At 36.0% G+C, this 23,469-nt stretch overlaps 1 protein-coding gene across 1 annotated transcript in view; it reads left to right on the top strand.

The window, feature by feature from the left end:
• Nucleotides 1–304: 304 nt before the first annotated feature.
• Nucleotides 305–23,469, top strand: part of nucb2a (nucleobindin 2a) — a 572,456-nt gene continuing 549,291 nt past the window's right edge. Inside the window, exon 1 of the mRNA XM_073812473.1 lies at nt 305–438. Coding sequence (XP_073668574.1) covers nt 430–438 — 9 coding nt within the window. The 5' untranslated portion in view covers nt 305–429. The remainder of the gene's footprint in view (nt 439–23,469) is intronic.

Raw genomic sequence — 23,469 nt, 5'->3', positions numbered from 1 at the left:
AACTGAAGTTGTCAATGAGTATTAACCAAACTCCAACCACTGAATCTATTAAGAGACATAAAAGTATAGATGACACATACTCATTAATAATATAGTAAGAATATTAACTTTAATGTCAAATAGAATTTAAAGGCGCTCTAAGCGAATAATGTGCGACGTCACTTCCTGTTGATGTTTGAACTGTTTTCAAACAGACAGAGCATAGCTAACTCCTCCCCCTCCCCCTCCCTTCCGTGCTTTCATGAACGCGCCCAACCCCCACCCCCAAATCCTTCTTGTCGTTTATTGGCTGGAATACTTTGTTTTGTTTTGTGCTGGCTAGGTTTGGCCATTTGTTGATATTGCCGTTTGTGAAGCCTGGGCTGTCTACAGAGATCGCGTTTTTTTACAGTTTGATCAGGAGACAGGCAGCAAGCAGATAGTGAGGAGATGTTTCCGGTATGTAACAAAAAATGTTTTATGGTCTAAAACGCTTCAATTCGCTTAGAGCACCTTTAACCGGAAAAAAACAGGCCACATTTCTATGATGTCATCATGTAGACTTCTTACTCTTCCACAGTATTTTAGAAATACAAAAATACAAAACACTAAAGTATTTTGATACAAAATAAGAAGGCATTTTCATCAACCCTATCAAATACAAATACAAAATACTATTTTTTTATTTTAAAAAATACTGCCCATCCCTATACATTCTAAATTCTGCTGGTTTATTTTTAACCCAATGCTGGGTAAATATTGGACAGAACACATGTTGGGTTATTACATAAACCTATGCTGAGTTGTTTTAATGTAATTTTGTGTTGTTTCAACTCATGGAGTTAACAACAACCCGTCATGGGCTTATTTATAACCCAGCATGTGTTATGTCCAATATTTACCCAGCATTGGGTTAAAAACAACCCAGCAGGATAGATAGATAGATAGATAGATAGATAGATAGACAGACAGACAGACAGACAGACAGGTTATAGCCAGGACTCACATTAGGTAAATCTTACTAAGAACATAAAGTTCATGAAACCTAATTAAAATGAGTACAGGTTACGATGACAGGTGGGTGGGTGGATGGATGGACGGACAGAGATAGATTTCAATATTTTAAAGGTACTTTGTGATGAGACAGTTGATCTAATTCAATTCCCTTCAAGTGAAGATAAATTAGAAAAGTACAGGATAGAGATAGCCTTCACATTGAAGATACAGGTATTAATCTTTGGTTTTCTTTACGGATTTTCTTAATTTAGGTTATAAATGCTAATGAATTCTCGTTTCCCTCACTTGTTGTTATCAAAATATTTAATAGGGAACACATTACACAAGTCTTTTAAAAAAGTGTTTAAAATAGAAAACATAAATGTTATATTAAACTGTTATGAATGAAAGAGTATCTAAATGCATCTGATCAAACATCTGATATGTACATTCTATGAGAAATGTTTTTTTCTGGTATGGACATCTGCGTTTCTAGATGATCTGTCAGAGATGTGTCACTACAAATTTCCATAAAAACAATATAAACCATACATCAAGCATTTTATACAATATAAGGCTTTTAATAATCTGCACGTTTTTACCAATTACAACCAATTACTACCAATTAAGTACATTAATATGTGGTATCAAGAGAAATGGAATAACATAAATGTTGTGGCTTTCCGTTACTTTTTTTACAGATTGAATGTGAAAATGGTTCAATCAGGACTGTGTTGAGAATGTGAATGTGTTTCTTTGCTCAGAATGCATTTAAACTGTTAACTTTCACCTCCACCCTTCTAATCTGTCACCATCTTAGTCCTGCAGATTTTATAGTGATATAGTATTATCACTGATTATAATGATTATTTAGTGTTGTTCTAGCATGTGAATTAGTATTATACAGTTATTTAGTGATGCTTTGTACTGGTGTGTACATGTCATCAACCTATACTGCATTGTCTGTCATTTTTCTTGTGATATTAAAATTAAATCTATTCTAGAAATACTCATAGTAAGCAGGAAAATCTTCCTGCAGAAAAAATTATTGTAATCCTTTCAATTTTTAGTTATATGGGAACATAACATCTAAAAAAAACCTTTTTAGTTTTTACTGTCTGTCAGATTGTGTGATTAGACCTCCCCAAAGTGAATTTGGGTAACATTATTGCAGTTCTTAATGGAACAGAGGGGTCACAGATTTTAGGTAACCTGTTGTTACTGTGCTGTATGTGTGCTACTGCTAACATCAGGTCAAAATCCTCAATCAATCACCAGAGTGAATAATACAATTGAAATAAGTAATATACATTTATACACGTATAGTAGCCTATATACTGTATATATGTAACAAACAGCAACAGTCCCAAGTAAAAAACATTTGGAATTTTAAACAAACAGAAAAACATTTGTGATGTTATTGTCTTTTAGGTAAGAACTTATTTTGCTTCATTTTAATCGGCGCGTTCGCTTCTCACAAAGTCTGACTGCTTCATTCATAGAGCACAAGGTAACATGACGTCATCGCGAAACTCCCCTGCCGCGCTCACGATAATATGCGCGGGCGCCAGGCGCGATCTCGCGTGAATAATTACTAAACAGCGACCTCTAGCTACAGAATTCGATAGGTCACGGAATGTTAGCCACAGTACATTGCGCATGCGCACACGTGCACACGCCAGAGTATTAAAATGAATAAAGACAAGAAAAAGGAAATTTGGAATCGTTATTTCGTTTTTGTTTTTTTGTTTATTTGATTTCTCGTTTTAAGCTGAAAATGGGAATTCATTGAAGGTTTCGTTGTTTTTTGTTGCATACAGAAAAACAAATAAACGAATTATGGACAGTTTATTTCTATTTTCGTTTGCCACATTGAATGTAATAATTAAATGATCGGATGATACACGGACCCCTCTCCATGTTTGAGATAGCAGTTTTTGTATATTTAAAAGCGTACATTTTGCGGTTAAAATCGGCTTGTTTTTCCGGAGATTCTAGCGTGCAGCGGGGGGCGTCATTGTCTGTGTGTATATTTACATACTGTATAAGCTTGTGTTTTCGCCTCCGCCCCCAAAGGGAACAGCGTGACTACTAAATAAGGATAGTTCGCCCAAAAATGAAAATAATGTAATTAATGACTCACCCTTATGTCGTTCTAAACTCGGAAGACCTCCGTTCATCTTCGGAACACAGTTTAAGATGTTTTATCGTTAGATTTAGTCCGAGAGCTTTCCCCTTCATTGAAAATCTATGTATGGTTTCCATGTCCAGAAAAAACATCATCAAAGTAGTCCATGTGACAACAGTGGGTCAGTAAGATTGTGTTGATGCATCGAAAATACAGTTTGGTCCAAAAATAGCAGAATTACGACTTTATTCAGCATTGTCTTCTCTTCCGGCTCGAGCGTGAAGTCACGTGACTGTAGTGACGCGCTGCCCTGTTCCTCAGACATGTTTGCTAAGTTTTTTTTTTTTTCAAACTTATAGCCTGCGTCTCCCCAGACTGTAAAGCTCGGGCGCACAAAACAAAAGAAAAATAAAAGAAGCTGGGGCGGAACAAATAACAGTCAGCCGCATCGTACGTCAGCCGCGTCACTAGGTGTGTTCGACTTCATGCGGCGCTGCGCAAACCGATCGGCGGCTGACTTGAAGCAGTGCATTCCGGTTAGTATTTTTGTCCGACTTCAGCTGGCGCTGCAGGCACGTGACTGTGTCATGTGTCATTTAAGTACCGCGAGAGCGTTTCGAGAGTAGCCGGCTAGCTCAGCCGGTGCAGCTTCTCCAGAGCGGCTGCCCGGAGTTGTGATGACGTATCAGCTTTACGTGATTGGTCGCCTCATTGATGACAACGATCACGTGCGTTTCAAGTTTAATCCAACCTTTAGTTCCACTAATAAACATTATAAATTCATGTTTTAAAACAGGAAAAAAACACTTTAATATGCTTAAATATGTTATATTATGTCGTGTTATAAAATAAAAATGAAAATAACAAACTCTATTGGTATTTTAATAATATAGGTTTGTTTCCCGTTATTTTCGGGTATACAGTATAAGCAGCAATTAAAATATTCGATATAAAATGTTTCTGGTTGCAACGTTTTATTAAAAGGTTTGTTTTTATCAAATTCAGCTTTTAATTCACTTCATTTGCGATTAAAAACAAGGAAACACGGCGCACACGTCACTACGGCAAGCAGCAGGTGTCCGGCTTGACGGCTCCGTCTTCAGTTCCTCCCTCGACTGCAAGCGGCAAACCTCGCCGATCGGTCTGTGCAGCGCCGGATGATCTTGAACACACCTACTGACTTTATGCGGCGCCGCAGTCGGATGACGTCAAAGTACCGCGAGAGCTCTTCAAGAAATCTTACGGAGTAGTTTAATTTCGACTCGCTCTCGTGGTACTTTGACGTAATCTGTATGTCAGTTCTTGCAGCGCAGCATGAGTCCAAACACACAGAAGTTACACAGATATCGTTGTATTCTTCATATAATTGGCTACATGTTTTGTCTATCAATATTTTCCATGAAGTCATGGCTGATGGAGGAACGAGCGAGCCATTGGTAACCTCTCTAAAGGATGTCACGTTTTCGACGGCGCTGTTTGGATGATCTATTATACTACTTCCCTATTTTAAATACAAACTTTGAAGGCGGGTTCATGTGTTTAACGGAGTGTAAGCTCATATACCCTTACATGTTACGATTTAAATAGTCTTCAGATTATATATTATATTGTATTACCAGACATTCATGCGAAATCTGATGTAAACAATCTATATTTCACGGATTATACGCATTTGTGGACAAATAATGGTCATTGGATAATCTGAAACAGACTGGATTCGACTTGTGATCCCCACAAAGGTAAAAGAGTCATGTTTATTTTTGCGGGTTGTCATTTGGTCATAAAATACTACATATGATGCTAGAACATCTCAAAAAGGGTTTTACAGGGGGCATGGCTTAGCTAAATGAGATGTAAATGAGCCCTATTGTCTCCCCCAGCTGAAAAGAAGAGTCCCTTTCCTCTCGATTTTCTCGGTTTGAGTATTTCTGAGTTCCTATATTCAAATGGCCACAACTTCTCCAAATCTTATCAGATTTCCATGTGTTACACATCGTTGGAAAGCTTAGAAACTGCACTTTCAGAATCTGTGAATAACTCAAAATGCCCAGATCCGACTTGTGTCCCTACTTTCCGTGACTGGTCACAAATATGTTGTTTATATACAGGTGTATGCCGGTGCACATAAAGGTAGTAGTTCATTATACAAGACCTTTTTAATCCCTCTCTATGTCATAAAGAATAGTGCTTGAGCTAAACACGTGCATAATTTATCAACGGTCAGTCCTTGCATTTATTATCCCAACAAAGACACACAACTTTGAATTATGTCTCTGTCCGTCATAACTAAACCGACTCAGGCCTAATACCTGATCTGTACTATGAAAGAACTTTTCTATGTTCTCTATTAAAGTAATACTGTTGCAGTACTTCAGAAAGTTTGTTTCGCTCGACTGTAGCATGGCAGATTGGACTGTCGCCGTGCCGACACAGTGCAGGTGTTTAAGGCTGAGATGATGTAATTGGCCACAAGGGGGAAAGACAAGAGAGCGGCAGCCACTGATCTGATCCCCTGGTTATTGATTTCTCAGTCTAGCTCTAACAAAAATAATTGCCACATGTAATGTATTATTCAATTACAAGACAGAGCGCTCAAGTTCAGGAGTTTGATGGTCCTTCACAGAGGCGCCATAGATAATTCAACACCAAGAGCCCATTAAGACGTGCTGATATTAAATGCCCTGTGTTAAAGCTCAGATTTATTTGAATCAGAATCGTCCTCAGCTCAAACTGTCCAATACGCGTGCCTTTGTATGTTTGAGCGGAGGGGAATGAACTCTTATAAAACATTCTGACATCTTTTATGTATTAAGCATAATCTTATACTATAAGTATCTGAGATATATATATATATATTATATAAATTGTAATAAAGAGCAAGTTTCTATGAGTGGAGAAAAAATGTTTAGGTTGTGTTTCTAGATTAGATGATATCGCAGGAAAATATGTTGAAAACCAGACTAAAGTCTGAGAATCAAATTCTGAGATAATGAGGATCTACGTTTAAATTCAAACATTTATTTCACTATAATTTGAATATTTGACATGATCTTACTCAGTTAAAGGTCCTGTTTTTCCTGATTTCCATTTTTCAAACTTTAGTTGGTTTTTGTTGTTTTTGTAGCTGTTAGAGCATAAATATTACCGGCAAAATGATAATACTCAAAGTTCACTGCCAGCCAATATATTTTATAATGTCAAAGTAAGAGTGTTTGACGAAACTCCGCCCACAGGAATACGTCAATCACCAGCTAAGCTCAAATGGCTTTGCTAAGCTAAACTGCTGTCCAATCACAACACACGAAACTATACAATCAGAACTCATTACGTATTTCTGAAGGAGGGACTTCATAGAACAAGGAAGACATTAGCCTGTTTTAGGACAATGAAAACAGCGATATAGAGAGAAGTAAATTGTGTCAAAAATACTTTGTTATTTCACAACATGAACACACGCAAACATAGCTTCAAAAACACAGGAAAACGTGTCAAGATAAGATATCAAGGTTATATTTACACAGAATGTTAGAATATATGTAAGATGATTTTAAAAAAAATAGCAGATCTTAAAAAAAATAACTTAAGCTAATTCAACTTATTTTTATAATTTATAGCAACTCATTTCTTCAAAAAAGTTTAAATTAATTGTAATCTCAAATTGATTAAACTTATCTTTTTTTTTTAAATACTTTATTTTCAATTTTTCAGTTTACAAAAACAACATTAACAAAAGAGAAAAAAAAGAAAGAAAAAATAACACTCCCCTCCCCCCTCCACGAAAGGGTGCTCCAATGTTTTACAGTAGATCTCAATTTAACATTGTCTTTGAGGTCAATCACATACTATTATCACATTGTCCAAGTAATCTAAATAGGGTTGCCAGATTTTAATAAAGGTATTGTATGATTAAACTTATCTTTGATACTGACTGAGTAAAGCCACACTTTACTGGATTTACTGAGTGGTTCCACACAAATTTTTAAGTAATATCAAAATAATTTAGTTCATTTAACTAAAGAAATTCAAGTGAACTTAACAGAGTAACCCTCTTTTAGTTGTGACTATAATCAACAATTCAGTTCACTGAACAAAAAAGTAATGCAGACAAAACCTGTTGAACAACTTCAATCAATCAGTCATATCATAAATCAGCTTGTCAATGCAACTGATCATGTAGACTTTTTAATTACAGCTTATCAAATACTCCAGAAACAAGCTGAAACAATGTAAAAACAGATGTGATTTGATATTATGGTCTGTTTTTACTTTCTGTTGATAGAAAAAAGATTCCTGTAACAAATGACAAAGGACTCAGTAGGTGTTTCTATGCCTAAAGTAAATACAGAGCATTTTCGCACAAAATAATAAAATGAAGTGTCCATAAAATAAGTTCAGTATTTTTCATGTTATAAATAAACTTTTGAGTATTGTATCTTGAGAGCTTAGTTTATAATCTCATTTACAGCAATAAACACAATTAACATATGGTATATAAGACTCATCAATGAACATCTCAACAAGATCTAGTTATTCAACTGAGATGAATTTAATTAAATTCTAATTTATTTTATATACTTTTCACAATTTTGCACTGTAGTAAAATAAATAGCTTTCCAGAAATACAGAGTAGTACATGCAAATAAATAAAAATATATGCAAATAAGATATAGGGTATAAGAAAACTGCTTTCTTATTTTCAACCAAGATTTCTTTATTTTCTGGTCAGAAAGAGACAAACCCAGTCGCTTGGTTAAATTAACCTAGAAAATGTTTGTATTTGACCTAATAATGGGTTAAAACAACCCAGCATTTTGATTTAAAACAACACAACATAGTTTCAATTACAACTCAGTGAGTTGGGTTTGTCCCTTTGTGACCCAATGCTAGGTTAAAAAATAACTATTTAAAAAAAAAACATTTGTAGTGCTATCAAACAACCCTGTCTATCAAAGTTTCCATAAGTCAATAAAGATCTTTTATCAGCTATTGTATAGACGGTTTCATCGGATGCACGTGCGGTGACGCGATACACGTCTGGATCCGAACTTTACTTCCGGTTTCGATGTTTTTTTTAATGGTCTGACTAGTTGCTAAACTGATCTCTTGAACAAATGCCTCGTCGAAAATAGCAAATGTTTTGGTTTCCTAGGTAATCTGTGTTGTTTTTTGCTTGTTATATAAATAAACTACGTTTAAAGAACTTTGTTGTTATTTATTCTTAGCGGAGTTTAACCAGAAATTATGCACGGACCACGACAGCTGCTTGTTTATGTTGTTACTGCTGAAACCATCTATACTTCAGGTTACCGCCATCACACAGGGCCGGAGTGGGGCCACTTTTCAGCCAGGGAGTTTCAGGCCCAAGACCAGCCCACTTTTTCCATGGTGGAATTCAAAATTAGCACTTTTTTCCAAATTGGATATATGAAGCAACAGTTCTTACTATTGTGTAGTTTTTATTATATCATGGTTCAACAAAGAATGTAAAGGTTAAATAAAAATACACTTATTCACTACAAAAAATAATTAGTAATTAAAATAAAATAATAATAAAAAGTAATTTTACTGCATACACAGATCAAGCTTGAGTTTTGTTATGAATATTAAACAGCATAATTTATGCAAAGTCTATAAATTGCCATGTATTAGGTGATACACAACATGCTAATATTTTGATTACATTTTATAATTTGTTTGTGAATAGGTTGACAACGGCATTAGCCAAATAATTACGTTGCTAATGCTAATCATTACTAGGCCTATCTCTCTTTACCTGTTGCCACTTGTGTTTGTCCTCTTGAAAATAAATGGGTAAGCTTGGCACATTTGGCAGCATCCTCATGTCTTTTTTTCAACCTGGCTTTTTCAGCCCCTCCTGGCCTCTTCCTCCCACCCACGCGTATCGTCACAGTAGGGCTGGCCCAGCTATCGGTAGGCGCCAGCAGTAGCCTACCTGAGAAAAGTTTCGGAAAAGACGCGCTATCAACTGAACCAAATCTGTGGGAGGGGAGAGGAGAACTCCCTCACATGGTACAACTAGGGATGCACCGATAGGATTTTTTTGGGCCGATACCGATTTAAACAGAAAACGTCTGACCGATTCTGATGCCGATACCGATATTAAACAATTGTATACAATACTATACAGTTGGTCTATTAGCTTGTTTATTTCTGCATCAAATTATTTTTACTGAACATGGATTGGATCTAATTAACATTCAACTGACCAACATAATAAGAGAGGCACAAATTAAAGGAGTAGTCCACTTTATAGATGGGGCCCATTGACTTACCATAGTATTTTTTTTCCTACTATAAAAAGTCAATGGACCCCATCTTTAAAGTGGACTACTCCTTTAAGCTAAAACAAATATAATAAGACAGCATGATAACCTTCAAAGGTGGTTTTTGCTATTCAGCATTTATTTTATTAACAACATTAACTCATTTTTTACATATAATGGATTTCTTTATGCAGTTAATTAATAAACAATCGGTATCGGCCTTTCTCATGCTATTGCCGATATGCCGATGGTTTCAAATTCATCAAAAATCGACCGATAAATATCGGCGGCCGATACATCGGTGCATCACTAGGTACAACCCATGCAGAGGCTGCGCACTGCGGTGTTGGAATGCGGAACATGTGTAGTGTTATTTAAGAGAAGATAAACTCACTAACGTGACAAATGTAAAAAATAAAATAAAACCTCCGGCCCAAAAGTGAAGCGGCCCACTGGGAACACCAAAACAGGCAAGAAACAAGAACAACACAGAACACGTGAGTAGAAGGGAGTAATCAAAGATGGTGGCGAACAGGGTGCAAAAGATTATGTGGAATAAAGTCTGATACGTGAAGGCAAATGATGGGGGAACTGTGACAGGTACCAAGTAAAGTCTAAAACATTTAAGAAGAAGATACTTGATATTTTGTATCCAAAATGTATAAAAAAATCACTATACAACAGTAATTGTTACTACAATAAACCATGTAGCATTAGCCACCAGTTATTAAGAATAAAAAGACATAAAAAAATGTATTTAACTGTAAAAGCTTCTTACACGGTCATTGGCACATTAAGACTATATTATACTATTAAAGTAGTAGCAATAACTGTAGTCACTCTGGTCATATGCGCAGAAATGGAAGCTCTCTGAAGCAAATGCACGCTTTGCCAATAAGCCGATGACACATTTTAGATGTATGGTTGTACATCTTCCTCAGCAGTCAGATCCCTGCTGCAATCGATCATCCTCGCTGGATCATTAAGTCTTTATGGAGACAGAAGACACATTATGACCCCTCTGACAACATTTTCTCTGTAGAAAGACGCTTTCGACAAAATTTCCTGTAGGGCCTTGTGGACCTTTTATCTGAGTGATGTGAAGATGAATATTAGCTGTCTCTCTGGCTCTTCCCAGCTGAATGATCTGCCTTTACCACTGACATGGGACTGTGCACTCGCTACACACGGCTGACTGATCTTGAAACAGTTTGAGAAGTTCCAAATCAGCTCTGGACCAGTGTTATGTGGACATTGGAGATGTTCTCCTTTGGGAAAGGTTGATTTGTTCATGCTATGGATCCCCTTCTGTTTCTTCATCAGAAACGCTCCATGTTCAAGGATGTTCTTAAAACACTCAGATGACTCCCATAGGTGGGTTTACCCGGCATTTACACACCGAAACAGAGCTACAAATGGACGCCTCTAAAACGCTTCCCTTGTTTTTAGATCTGAAAGCACAAAAGCAGAGAAGGCCCGAAAGTGTGGGACCCCTGTGTTGTGTTAACAAGAAAGCATTGGACCTGGATCAATAAAACAAGGCTGGGTTGACTATCGTGTTTGCACATGACAATTTACTCTGACACGCAGACTATTATGTTGAATTGCAACATCAAAGTTATGTACACGCTTGATAGCCATCACCAAGAACACAAAATGTTCATTTGGCATCGGTCTGGGATTGATCTAAAAAAAGATCGTACTTGTAATCATTCCAGTCCTCAGGAGCAAACATGCATTTAGTATACATATTAATGATACATTAATTAAAACAAAAAGAAGCGACGGATCAAACGCACACAACAACTCTCGAGCTCTCACTGTCATCACTCGGCTCGACACCCGGCGTTAATGACAATCTCCTCCAAAACAGTTGTTTACATCCTCGATTGCCGAACACCCACACGTGTTAGTTTTTATCGTCACGCTTAATTGGCACATGATGTAGCTACACGAGCTCAGTCGGCTATAAGTGCGCTGTTGTTTCCAAGTCTTTATTATGATGACACGACACTCATGTTCATTAAAGTTTCACATTCCATTTTCATGAGGATGAATCTGATTTTGCAAACGAACGGTTAATGCCGAAGAATCAAACCTCTGTGAGGAATCACAGGGGAGTCCCAAAGTCTGTATTAATTATCAGGAATGCGGTCTGGATCGAAGATGTTAATTGCACTGATGGTCGGCTATGCTGGGAATTGCCGTTGCATTTCATGCAGGGATAATAAAAATGAATTTTTAAACAAAGGGATCTTAAAATAATATCTAATCTACAGAGAATACCCCACTTCAAAGGCAAAGCCCGACGCTTTGAAATTTAGCTTTGTGGTCCGAAATGTTAAAGAGAAGCCTTGTGAATCTTTCAGTCGGTTCAACTTTGTCGAGGGGCGTACGAAGAAGAAAACAAGAGTTAATTAACAATTATTACCAGCCCTTTCAACTTTCATTTGACTTTCAAATATTAGCATTTATATATAAACTACGCTCTTGGCATGTGCAAATGAGCTCTTACGTAAGTAACATAATAATTGTGCGTCTTCTGAAAAATCACGCACAACGAAAAAAAAATCGCAATATTGCAATAGTGATCAAGTGTCATAATTTTGTCGTGCTTTAAATCTGCCATTGAGCATACTTTAGATATGCATTTTTTTTTTACAGATGGTAAACAGTGAAGTGGTAATGACCATCACAATCAAAGAGAATATTTTAATGACTTTCCGAGGGACTTGCCTCACACAGTATAACAAAAATCACTTTGCGATGTTTGCACAATGAACATTTCTCAGTACATCTTCCATATTTTGGCCGAAACAATAGCTAACAAATGATCTGCCTTTTAAAATGATAGTCAAACATCTGATCAAAGGCTCATTAAAAAAAAAAAAACAGAAACTGGCCTTTACTGATGTTAAATGGAAGTCTGCACAGCCCACCTCTCTTCCTGTAACCTCTTCTACCCCTCCTCCATCACCCCACCCCTGTCAGCACCCATTTCGCCTGATGGAAGTGATCAAACGCACCTGCCAAGCATCGCAGACATTCCACCGCATTTGCTAATTATCTTCAAAGACTCGCAGGCTTTGCTCCTAATGGAGGAGATTAGATTTGACCCAAAAGAAAGGGCTGGGATGGCTGTACATTACAATGCTATTTATTTACTAATTTGTGGGAGGGCGGACCATGAAAGGAAGAATAATAATTTATAAAGGGCAAACCGAATACTTCCCGTTCTGTTTTTGTCCCCTTGTGTTTTTCCTCCGCGTCTTGCCAAAGAACACAAAGCAGAGCGAGTTAAAACATTGAATTGTGGGTGGTATTGTAATAATTTAGCAGCTTTTGAGTTCAAAGCTCATTTACATTGCAGTTTTTGTCTTGGGATTTCAGTATCAGTAGCGGAGAACAAAGCAGAAACAACAAAGGAAGCCCCAAACATGCATTTAGCGAAGTTACATCATTAGATTTAATTGTGCACTTATGGGAACATGTCTGATATAAAGACTTTAACAAAAGGCCAATTACTACTGTATCAGACAAGCAATTACACACATGTACACATATACCGTATGGTAGTACAAATACTTATTTTTCTGCATTTTAAGTGTGGCAGAAGAATCTCCTCGCCACACTGCTATTTAGTGTTCTAGCTCTTTCCACCTAAAGGAGGATGTGACGGGTGGGGTTGTGTGAATATTAAAGGACTAGCAGCAGGGGGTGACAAGATCTTTCCTCCCACTTCACACTCACTGTGTCGTGCGGCTATGATTATTTCATCCGACTGTGTTTCTGCCGCTCTCAGATACTCTGTTTTTCACACTCTCGCTCTAAACATCCACATGGGAGCGTTACGAGGCGGGATTCTGACCGATCGGATGTTCTCATTAGACTGTTTTAGTTGTGACATTGTGCTGGTTTTAAACAGCAAAGCACCCAATTGCTGCTGTATACAATACATGTATTAAAGGGACATTTCCCTTTTTTGGAAAATATGCTCATTTTCTAGCTCCCCTAGAGTTAAACATTTGAATCTTACCGTTTTGGAATCAATTCAGCTGATCTCCGGGTCTGGCATTACCACTTTTAGGGTGGGTTGCACCAACAAGGATTAAATTAAGCAGAGTTTAGAGCTAATCTAGGGTTTGTTGATCTCAGTTTCATTCGAGTTGTGTTGCACCACTTAAATGTAAACACAGATTAACACATCTTAGTTTAAACTTTAAACTGTATTAAACCCTTCATCTGCGATTTATTTTGTCTGCCATGTTGAATTTTCCGGTGTAATTAAACAGCAACAATGTTGACGTTGTCATTCAAAAAGGAAATAAACAGTTTATGCAAGCAAAGGTAATGTAATTTTTATTATTATAAATCACCTACATACACCGGTAGGCTAATCTAAAGGTCTGATTCAAATAAAAACATTTGACAATCTTTTAAAACAATTGTATTGATTAACAGATCAGGAAATATTGCGGCAGGAAATATCGCAAAGCTCAGATATATTGTGATATAATGAACAAGTTGTGTCGACGCATTTGTCATGAAGCACCACCATGTGTCCCCTTTCATACACCGCCCTTCGTTTGAGCGCACGTGCAGAGGAGAGCACATAGGAGCATGGGTAGCTGTCACCGGTGCTGTTAATAAAGCAATAAGTCCCAAGAAGCAGTGGGTTACCAGTGCATTTTATAACAGCTAAGGGGCGTTGTTAAAACCCCCTTAAAACCCCCTTAGCTGTTATATAAAATGCACTGTAACCCCACTGCTTTGCGGGACTTATTGCTTTTATAAAACGGTTACTTCATATACATAGCAGGATTTCATAAAATAAAACACAAATAAGTTGTAATTATATTAGTACAAATATTCGTCTTCCGCACAAGCAACCGAGACGCAGCAAAGACACAATGAAAATATGATTTAAGACTGTGGTGTTTATTTTATAAATCAACATTCATCTAATTTAATTTATACATTAACATTTATATCGTGCAACTGTTGAAGTGATGATCAAATATGCTTGGAAGCATGCTGAACTCTTTCCCCGTCAGCGTTTTTTTAAAGTTGCCACCCAGTATTAGTTTAATGCCTTACAGAAAAATTATCTTCTTTAAATAAACATAAAATATCAAATGAAAGAACAGACCATCCGCTTTCAAACAACAACAACAACAAATGTTTCATCCTACCTTCATTTGTTCTCTTATCAGTTTTCACCTCTCAACTTTTCAGCTAAAAGCGGAGATAATTCCATTTTTGTGAAGAACTTTTGTAAGAGATCAGATTCAGAGCCATTAAAACGTACACGTCACGCTAAATCCACCACAACGCTGTTGTGTCGAGTGAATTCGTCAGTGTTTAAGTTGGGTAAGATTGCCATCTAGTGGATAATAGCTGAAATATCAATTGAAGACAAAAACAACTCAGAGAACGTTTTCTCTTTATTGATGAAATGACTGAACAATATCTATGACATTTATCTGGATATCGCCATAATTGTGCAAATGTAGAAAAATAAAAATAGGATTAAAGACTGTGGTGTTTATTTTCATAATTCAGTACGCAGCAACAGTGGGGCAGTGATACTTATGTAATGTGGATTGAACCGTGAATTTACCGGGGTATTTTATCACGGCTTAGAACGCGTTTCAACCAATCAGAATGAAGAACCAGAACGTGCCGTTTAATAATAATCTTTTTGAACCGCCAAACTCACTTTGTTGAGATGTTATAATAAACACATCTTTGAATAGCGCCACCACGGCACACTCGCGGTATGTGTTTTTAATCATTTAGCCAGACATTTAATTGTAAAAAAACATATTTAAACCTCCTCATATGCTTTACCTCATATAAAGTTAATCCCTCACTGAGATTTAAAACAGAGTGAGTGAGTTTAAATGGACATATGTGCATATTTTACAGTAACGGTGGTCGATACGCGTTCTTCCGATCATTAATTAAAAAAAAGTTGCGTTTTATATTGACAGATGAATACGCTCAGTTTATTATTAAATAGCCTACGTCTTAGTTTATTTAATATTAATTATAAATGTATTAAATGTCTCTTGCAAACTATGAAGGGACAATAAATCAATACACTGACATGGTAATGCCAGACAGATACTTTGTTTGCACAGTCCTACCGTAATTTTGTCACTCCTAGACGTACGTCTGGCGTCAAGGGGGAACGTTTAACTAGATGAAGGAAAGTCATTGTCTCACAAGGCGATGTTTATTCGGCTTTCCAGTGCTGAGCTTCAATGAAACTTCACGAGGGGGCGGAAGATACGCAGTGTGATTGACAGCTTTGACACCAAATGGATATACGTAAAAATCAGATGACATGATTTCACAACTTTCCATTGGCCATTTAAATATGTGAAGCATACTGTATACATGGATATCAGCTGACGTCACTCACTTGTCTTCCGCCATTTTAAGGACTTGAAGTGGTCGCAAAAGAACTAGAAGCTATGCCTTCAATATGCTGTGAGCATCAAAATCGCTATTTTAACAACACTAAGAAGGCTCAACACAACATGATATTTTGCTCGAAGTATCGCCTATGTCTCTACATGTGAACTCGAGCATTGAGAATATTGTTTGTGAACAGAGAGTTAACTAAAAAGAAGGTTTTGAACAACTGACTTTGGATGATTTGGCGTCCGCTCGCCGCCTTCTTCCCAGTCAAGATGTATCGATCTCCAATTGCGACGTAAGGAGGGAGGATTGTAAAGATTGATATCTCCTAAAGCATAGTTCCATAAAAATGCACGGATAAGTCGTTGTTTTTTTTTCGCAAGTGAAAAACAATATTGACCTTCAGGTTGAAAAAGGAGCCTCATATGATATTCATTCATTCCCCTTCGGAAATCGATTATACGTCTGGCAGAGATGACAAGCGGACACCATAACAGCCAAAGTCAGTTGTACAAAACCTTTCTTTTTAGTAAACTCTGTGTACACAAACAATGTTCTCAATGCTCGCGTTCATGTGTAGAGATCCAGGTGATACTTCGAGCAAAGTTTCATGTTGTGTCGCGCCTTCTTATGTTGTAAAATAGTGGTAGTTCGGTAGCAGCAGACAGCGGCTGGAAGAACGCATCAGGGATCGAGAAGGCATCACACCCTAACCAAGATATATTTTTTTAAAGTAGCGTTTATTTTCATGACAGTCGAGATGCGACATGTTGTCTTTCGTAGCCCTTTACTGTATCCGTAAGAATCATAGACAGTAAAAGATAAGAAATCCGTAAATCGTAGCAAGGTAGCCAATGCTTGTCAATAACCTACTGGTACTCGGTAGGTCCTAAAGATGGCGGCATGATGTAAAAGGTCACGTGACTGAAATCCATCTATACAGAAATTAACCTGGACATTCAATCCGTCAAAAAATCTCAAAATCGGCAAAATGGACATACGTGGTTTTCATCGGACAGCAAAGATAACGTCCTGTTAAAAAGTGAATAATGATTGGTCATTTTACTGTCTGTCGGGCCTTGGCTTTAGATTGAGTGACACTGAGGATCTTTATTACAAACATCAAATTTAAGTAATATAGAAATGTACTGTCCTAGCACTAATTTAAAGGTCTAATGTGTATTTTTAGCGACATCTAGAGGGAGATTGCGAACCAACTTTATTTCCAAACGCAATGAGAAGCTACAGTAGCTGCCACAGGACAAACATGTCTTTGTCTGAGATAACATAGGGATGAAATGCGAGTTTCGTTACATTAAGAGCTACTGTAGTAACTTGATGCGACTTTCATGTAAGGAGACCCGCGCTGTATGTATATAAAAACGGCTAAGGTAATAAAAACAATACAGTTCATTAAGTTCTTTATACACCACTGATATATAGTTATGTACATTATATTGCATTTCTGTCAAGAGATCTTTCTAAAAGTTACAAAATACACCTTTAACAGTAGTGGGACAAAAAGGTGTACATATTAAAATGACGCAACTTTAGGTATGAACAGTATTATTTTAAACAATGGACCGTGGTGTTTCTATTTAAACAGCAGTAAGTAACAATCATTGAACGGTATCTTAAATATCCAGTATCTATAAATCAAATCTGCATGTTTACTGTAAATACAAGTTTGGCAACCCACTTCATATCCATATGTGTAAAACCATATTTATTTTGCATGCAGACGTAGCTTCTGACACCACAAATGAATATACATCTGAAGATCAGAGGAATAACAGACAAGGTGCATGTTTTGCTCTAGCAGCTAAGGGGGATTAAGATTTGTTTGATTAGCATCAATCTATGTATTTTTTGGTTGTGAATAAATATACTGGCTTTAAAGGGATAGTTCACACAAAAATTAAAACTCTGTCATAATTTTCTCATCCTCATGTCGATGTGAACCTGTATTCGTTTTTTTTATTTTATTTAGATGAACACAAAAGAAGATATTTTGATAAATGATGGTTAGCACACAGCTAATTGTAACCATTGACTTCCATAGTAGGAAAACAAATATTATGGAAGTATTGTGATAAAAGATAAAAAAGATATTTTGATAAATGATGGTAAGTACACAGTTGACAGTACCCATTGAATTCCATCGTATTTGTTTTTCCTACTATGGAAGTCAGTGGTTACAATCACCTGTGTGATGCTTACCATCATTTATCAAAATATCTACTTTTGTGTTCATCAGAAAAAAGGAATTCATACAGATTTACATCAACATGAGGATGAGAAAATGATGACAGATTTTTTATTTTTTGTTTGAACTATTTATTCTATTCATCTTTGTCTCTCTTATCATAACTATGTAATGTTAGTAAGCTAACTAGCTAGATGTTTTTATCAATATCCTTTAATTTTTGAAAATGACCTGGCTGTTTATACAATAAAAACATACAAAGCTTCACATACAGTGAGTTTGTAAATGAGAGATCACTAATGAAAATGCTATATTTACATGCAGATAATATTGTAAACAAAAGATTTTGAGGAAACAGGTGATCTGACATGAATTTTAAGTATTGCTATTTCACTGTTTTACTTTAATAACTCCAAAAGTTTGTACAAAACCTGATGATTCACGATTCCAGGCTACTACTAATACATGGAACGGAAATGAATTATTTTAATATACTGTCAGCACTTTGATATTTTGAATGTTTTTTTGCATATATTCAAACTTAGTTTTAACCGGTGTCTTTTACGAGAGATCTCTATCAGTTGTTTCAACACCTTTGCATCTTGACACATACATTCCATTTGTTTTTCCAGGAAAGAAACATTTGCCAATTCTGCACCTTGCTTTGCAACAAAGTCGGGGCTTCAGAAGCAAGCTGTGAAGCCTAACTCACTGGAACAATATACGCACTGTTGCTGGAGACATCATAACAGCTTGTGTAAATAATTCACACATAATTTAAAATGGGCAAATCAAACAGAATACTACGCATCAAAGGGAGCTTCCTAGAAGGATAATTTTCATTTTTGTGGACTGGGAGAGGAAAATGAACAGAGACTATATTTTGAGTGTGAAAATTGGAGCACATATATTTATCATTACAGATGGTCCCAATCCTCAAGGTACAGAGGTGCAGTTGCTGTTGTGCTTATATAAGCATCCATATGAATTTTACAGTCAAATGAAAGCGCAAACATTTAAGAGCAGGAACCTGATGGTCATTTATTTAAAAATTCACTGTACCTCAATGCTTAAAGGGAAAGGGGGCACTCTGGAAAACAAACATGTGGTTAAAAAGGAGACCTGAGCTCTTCATACCACATGGCACAGATGATGGCATAAAAATACTACTCCGTGTCACGAAATTTCGCAATATAGTCACGTACATTTTTGATTCTTTTTTTTGTGATATTATCACGAATTTCCGCGTTTTTTCATGATCGTATAACAATTTCCTGTTTTCGTGTGATTTTCACGTATTGGTTACTGAACTTTTTCCTATTTTCTTACCATTGTTTTTTCGGTTTAGGGTTAGATTTACATAAAATGACATCCCTACCCAACTCTAACCCTAACGCCAGACGACATATAAAAAAATAAATCAGAAAAAACAGTATAAACCAAAACATAAAGTGACATTCTAATGCAAGCACCAAATCTAACCCTAAACCGAAGCAACAATGGTTTGAAGCAAAAAGCAGTTGAGTAACCAATACGTGATAAATCACACGAAAACCAGAATTCGTTATACGGTCACGGAAAAACGCAGAAATTCGTGATAATATCATGAAAAAGGAATCAAAAATGTACATGACTATATCACGAAACCTTGTACATTGCCAATTTTACTCATTGACACAAGTCTGTCTGGTTTTTTATTACGATAAGCTAAATACAAATCTGCTATTTCTCAGTGTTTTCCCTGCTTTTTCTAACACTCATACACTGTAAAACATTTCTGTAGAAATGACAGTATTACTGGGTATTACTGGCAACTAGCTGCCAGTAACTGTAGATTTTACATTTATGTTATTTATTGGCAACAGTTTGTTCAAAGTTTGTTCAAAGTTAAATGAACATTTTCAGTCTTTATCTTCTACAGTAAGTTACTGGCAACCAGCTGCATAATTACAGCAAACTTTTTACAATGTACTGTAGTTTTATAAGTAACATTCTAATTATCATAAAACCTAGCAATGCTGACATTGCAGGTACACGCTTCGAATTTCTGGGTCGAACTTTGTTTCAACCGGCTTGTTATTTTAAAATGCGTGTCATGCAATATGCACTTCTCGCCGCATGGTTTTAGTATTTTTTACTAAATACTACAATAAATATGTAAAGAAAAGCTGAGATGTTTTTATTTTACAGCAACTGTTTGAAAATTTGTGTGACTTTCAACCGGTCGGTGTGATCTTCGATATTTGAAAGAGTTTCTGTTTCTTCTTTGAGTTTTGTAGTTACCATTGTTCAGAAGACTGGTGCTTGTGCATAGACTGCATACTGAAATATGTCGCGCTTTACAGCTGCCCAAAACAAAACTGAGTGGGTGCGTTGTTTGAATAAACGTTTCTAGCCCTCATCTCACGGCATAAAAACAACAACAAACCATAAATATGTTACCTGTACCAAGAAAAGTAGGTTTATCTAACTGAGTAATACTAGTACAATTAGTTAACTCAACTCAATTTTATTGCATTCATATTAAGTAATGTTAGTGTGTTCAATATACTTAAAAAAGGTTACAAGTTGACTCAACCTAAAACTTCCCATGCAGTCACTTGCCTCACTTTTTATAAGTTAGATCTAGGTATTACTTTTTACAGTGACTGAAAGGTAGGGGTGACAAAATCTATCTATTTTATCTTGGTGCTGACAAAATTTCATCGAAATCTAGGAAGGAGAAGGTATTTAAATAAATCGCAAAAAATATGGTAGTCACGTTTGTGATGGTAGATTAGCAAACGTAATTTCAGAACATCAGAACTGCAGGCATCGTTCTAAAAACCATGGGTCTGAGTCTGAATATGACAAACGAATTCCAACTAAAAACAGTCAATGTTAATGTTCATGATTTAATTTAAAAGAACAAAATTCTACCATCTGTTAAAATTTCATGCAAATATCTGATGAAATGAGAAAGTTACAAGCAAAAACATGTGAATAAGCAGCATTTTCGGTCACACATCTTCTATTGACATCAATATATAACTTTTCCTCTGATTTCTAATATTAAAAATATCATAACTTTCTCAATCCTCAACATATTTTTACAGTCCAGTATCCTTGTAAATAGGAATATCTGCTCTTTGAGGTTTTTGAAAATTTTGAAAATACCAAAACCCATCAGCTAAAAAAGACACAATAAATTTGAGTTAAATCAACTAAATCTTCCAGTTTGCATGAGATTAAAACAATTTCAAAACAGTTCCAACAAAAACAGTTCAAAGAGGCCTTTGAACAGAAACAAAATCAATCGCTTTCTTTCACTTTTGATCACTCTGTGTATGTGTGTAGGAGTGAAGAAAAACAGTGACCCTGATAAACAAGACACCTTACGTCCAGCTGTCTATTATGTTAGATGAGTCAACTATCATGTGATGTCAGTTGTAATATCCTGGGCTCTGTTCAGTCAAAATTAGACACACTGATGATGGGCAAACATATCATTTCAAGTGGTCAATACATCCCAGAGTAACCTGAGCTCTCCGTCCCTCACATACCACGTTCCATAGCATCATATTTATTTATGTTCTCCTGCATTAAGAGCTGTTTTATTCACCCAACAATATGGGGAAACGAGAACTGCTTTAAATGACCCAAGACTTTACTGCTTAATCAATAAACTTAACAACTGACATTTTGATGGCATTTTCATACTCATCTGATCAATATGTGTATTGAGCCAATTACTCCACGGCCAGCAGATGGACACGGTCTAAGAGAAGAGAAAGTATAAGAAACAGATCTTGAACATCCACTAGTCGTGAATGAAGAAAGACTGCTGTCAAATATGTAGAGTTTGATTTTTACTGTCAGTAACATCATCACACATAATGAATCATGATGATATTGATAAGGATCTGTTATCTTAGCAGGTGAGGATTTTCATATCCAAACAAAAGATGCCTTTGTCAAATGTTTTGTTATTCTGTGAATGACAGTTTTCACATGCAAATCAGATGTGACCTATTGTAATGATAAGAAACTATGGGTTGCTATACAGTTGGCACACTGTAAAAAATGACTTTCTTACTTAGTATTTTTGTCTTGTTTTCAGAATAAACATCTAAACATTCTTAAATTAAGATTTAAATTAAATATTTTCTTGATGAGCAAAATGACCTAAGAAAATAAGTCTAGTTTAAAGACAAAAACTATACCATTTAAGTGCATTTTTGCATAAAACAAGCAAAAATATTTGCCAATGGGGTGAGAAAAAAATTCAAGAAAAATTTTCTCACCCTATTGGCAGATATTTTATGCTAGTTTTAGACACATTTACTTAAATTTTTTATTTTTTATTTTCTAAAAAAATACATCTTGATTTAAGAATTTTTTTAAATTTCTTCTGAAAATGAGACAAAAAAAACTAAGAAAGTAATTTTTTGCAGTGCATTAGTATAAGCTACTTTAAAATGTCCAATTTATACACTCCAAATTCTGCTGGGCTATTTTTAACCCAATGCTGGGTAAATATTGGACAGAACACATGTTGGGTTATAAATAAACCTATGCTGGGTTGTTGTTAACCCAACCATGAGTTGTAACCACCCAGGTTTATTTATTATCCTAACATGCAATATTTACCCAGCATTGGGTTAAAAAGAAACAAGCAGAATTTAAAGTGTATAAAAAGAAATTGTCACTATTGAGTGTGACAAATATGATTCAAAGAAATTACCACTGACAATTTCACTCTTTTTTGTTTTACATAAACATATATATTCTCAATGATCAAAGATCAAGAATTATTAAAACTAACATCAGTTTTGTTTCAGCATAATTCTGGTTTTACATGTCTTTGTTCACCTGACCTGCTGATGACCAGATGGTGGCGCCACAAAATCACAAGAGAGACCTTTCTGAGAGATCCCAGTAAGAGTCTTTAAAGAGGAACGTTCAATGGAGGCTCTCAATACAATCTAAGTTTGTGTGTGCGTGTATGTTTTCAGACTCTGAACTGCAAAACTTCAGACTACAGATGCAGAAAACAGCTCTCATTTTCAATTTCCACCAGCAGGCTCAGGAGGTGAGGATGAATAATGGCCAAATTCATCTGTTCAGAAGCAAATCGCACAGCTTCCACCCAGCCTGAGAAAATCAACAACTTCTATATATGTAAAGCTGGAGAAAGATCCACTTCACTACATCATCCATAAACCAGCACATAACGTGTCTAAACTAAAAATTATATAAATCCACAAATGTGACTTTTTTGAGAAATCCAGGGTAAAGTCTCAAAATCCAATCATGATAAAAATATCAAGGTTATATTGTCACACAATGTTTTTTTATATTTTGTTGGATAATATTATGTAGGTAAACAGTAAACAGTTACAGAATGACAAGAATAATATGCAGTTTCAATGTGAATATACAGGAATGAATGCCAGTACAGTAAATTGTTA

Source organism: Paramisgurnus dabryanus, chromosome 2 (assembly GCF_030506205.2).
Source record: "Paramisgurnus dabryanus chromosome 2, PD_genome_1.1, whole genome shotgun sequence".
In the NCBI taxonomy this organism is placed as follows: domain Eukaryota; kingdom Metazoa; phylum Chordata; class Actinopteri; order Cypriniformes; family Cobitidae; genus Paramisgurnus; species Paramisgurnus dabryanus.
Note: the sequence above shows the minus strand (reverse complement) of the source record. Positions and strands in the feature narration are given on the sequence as shown.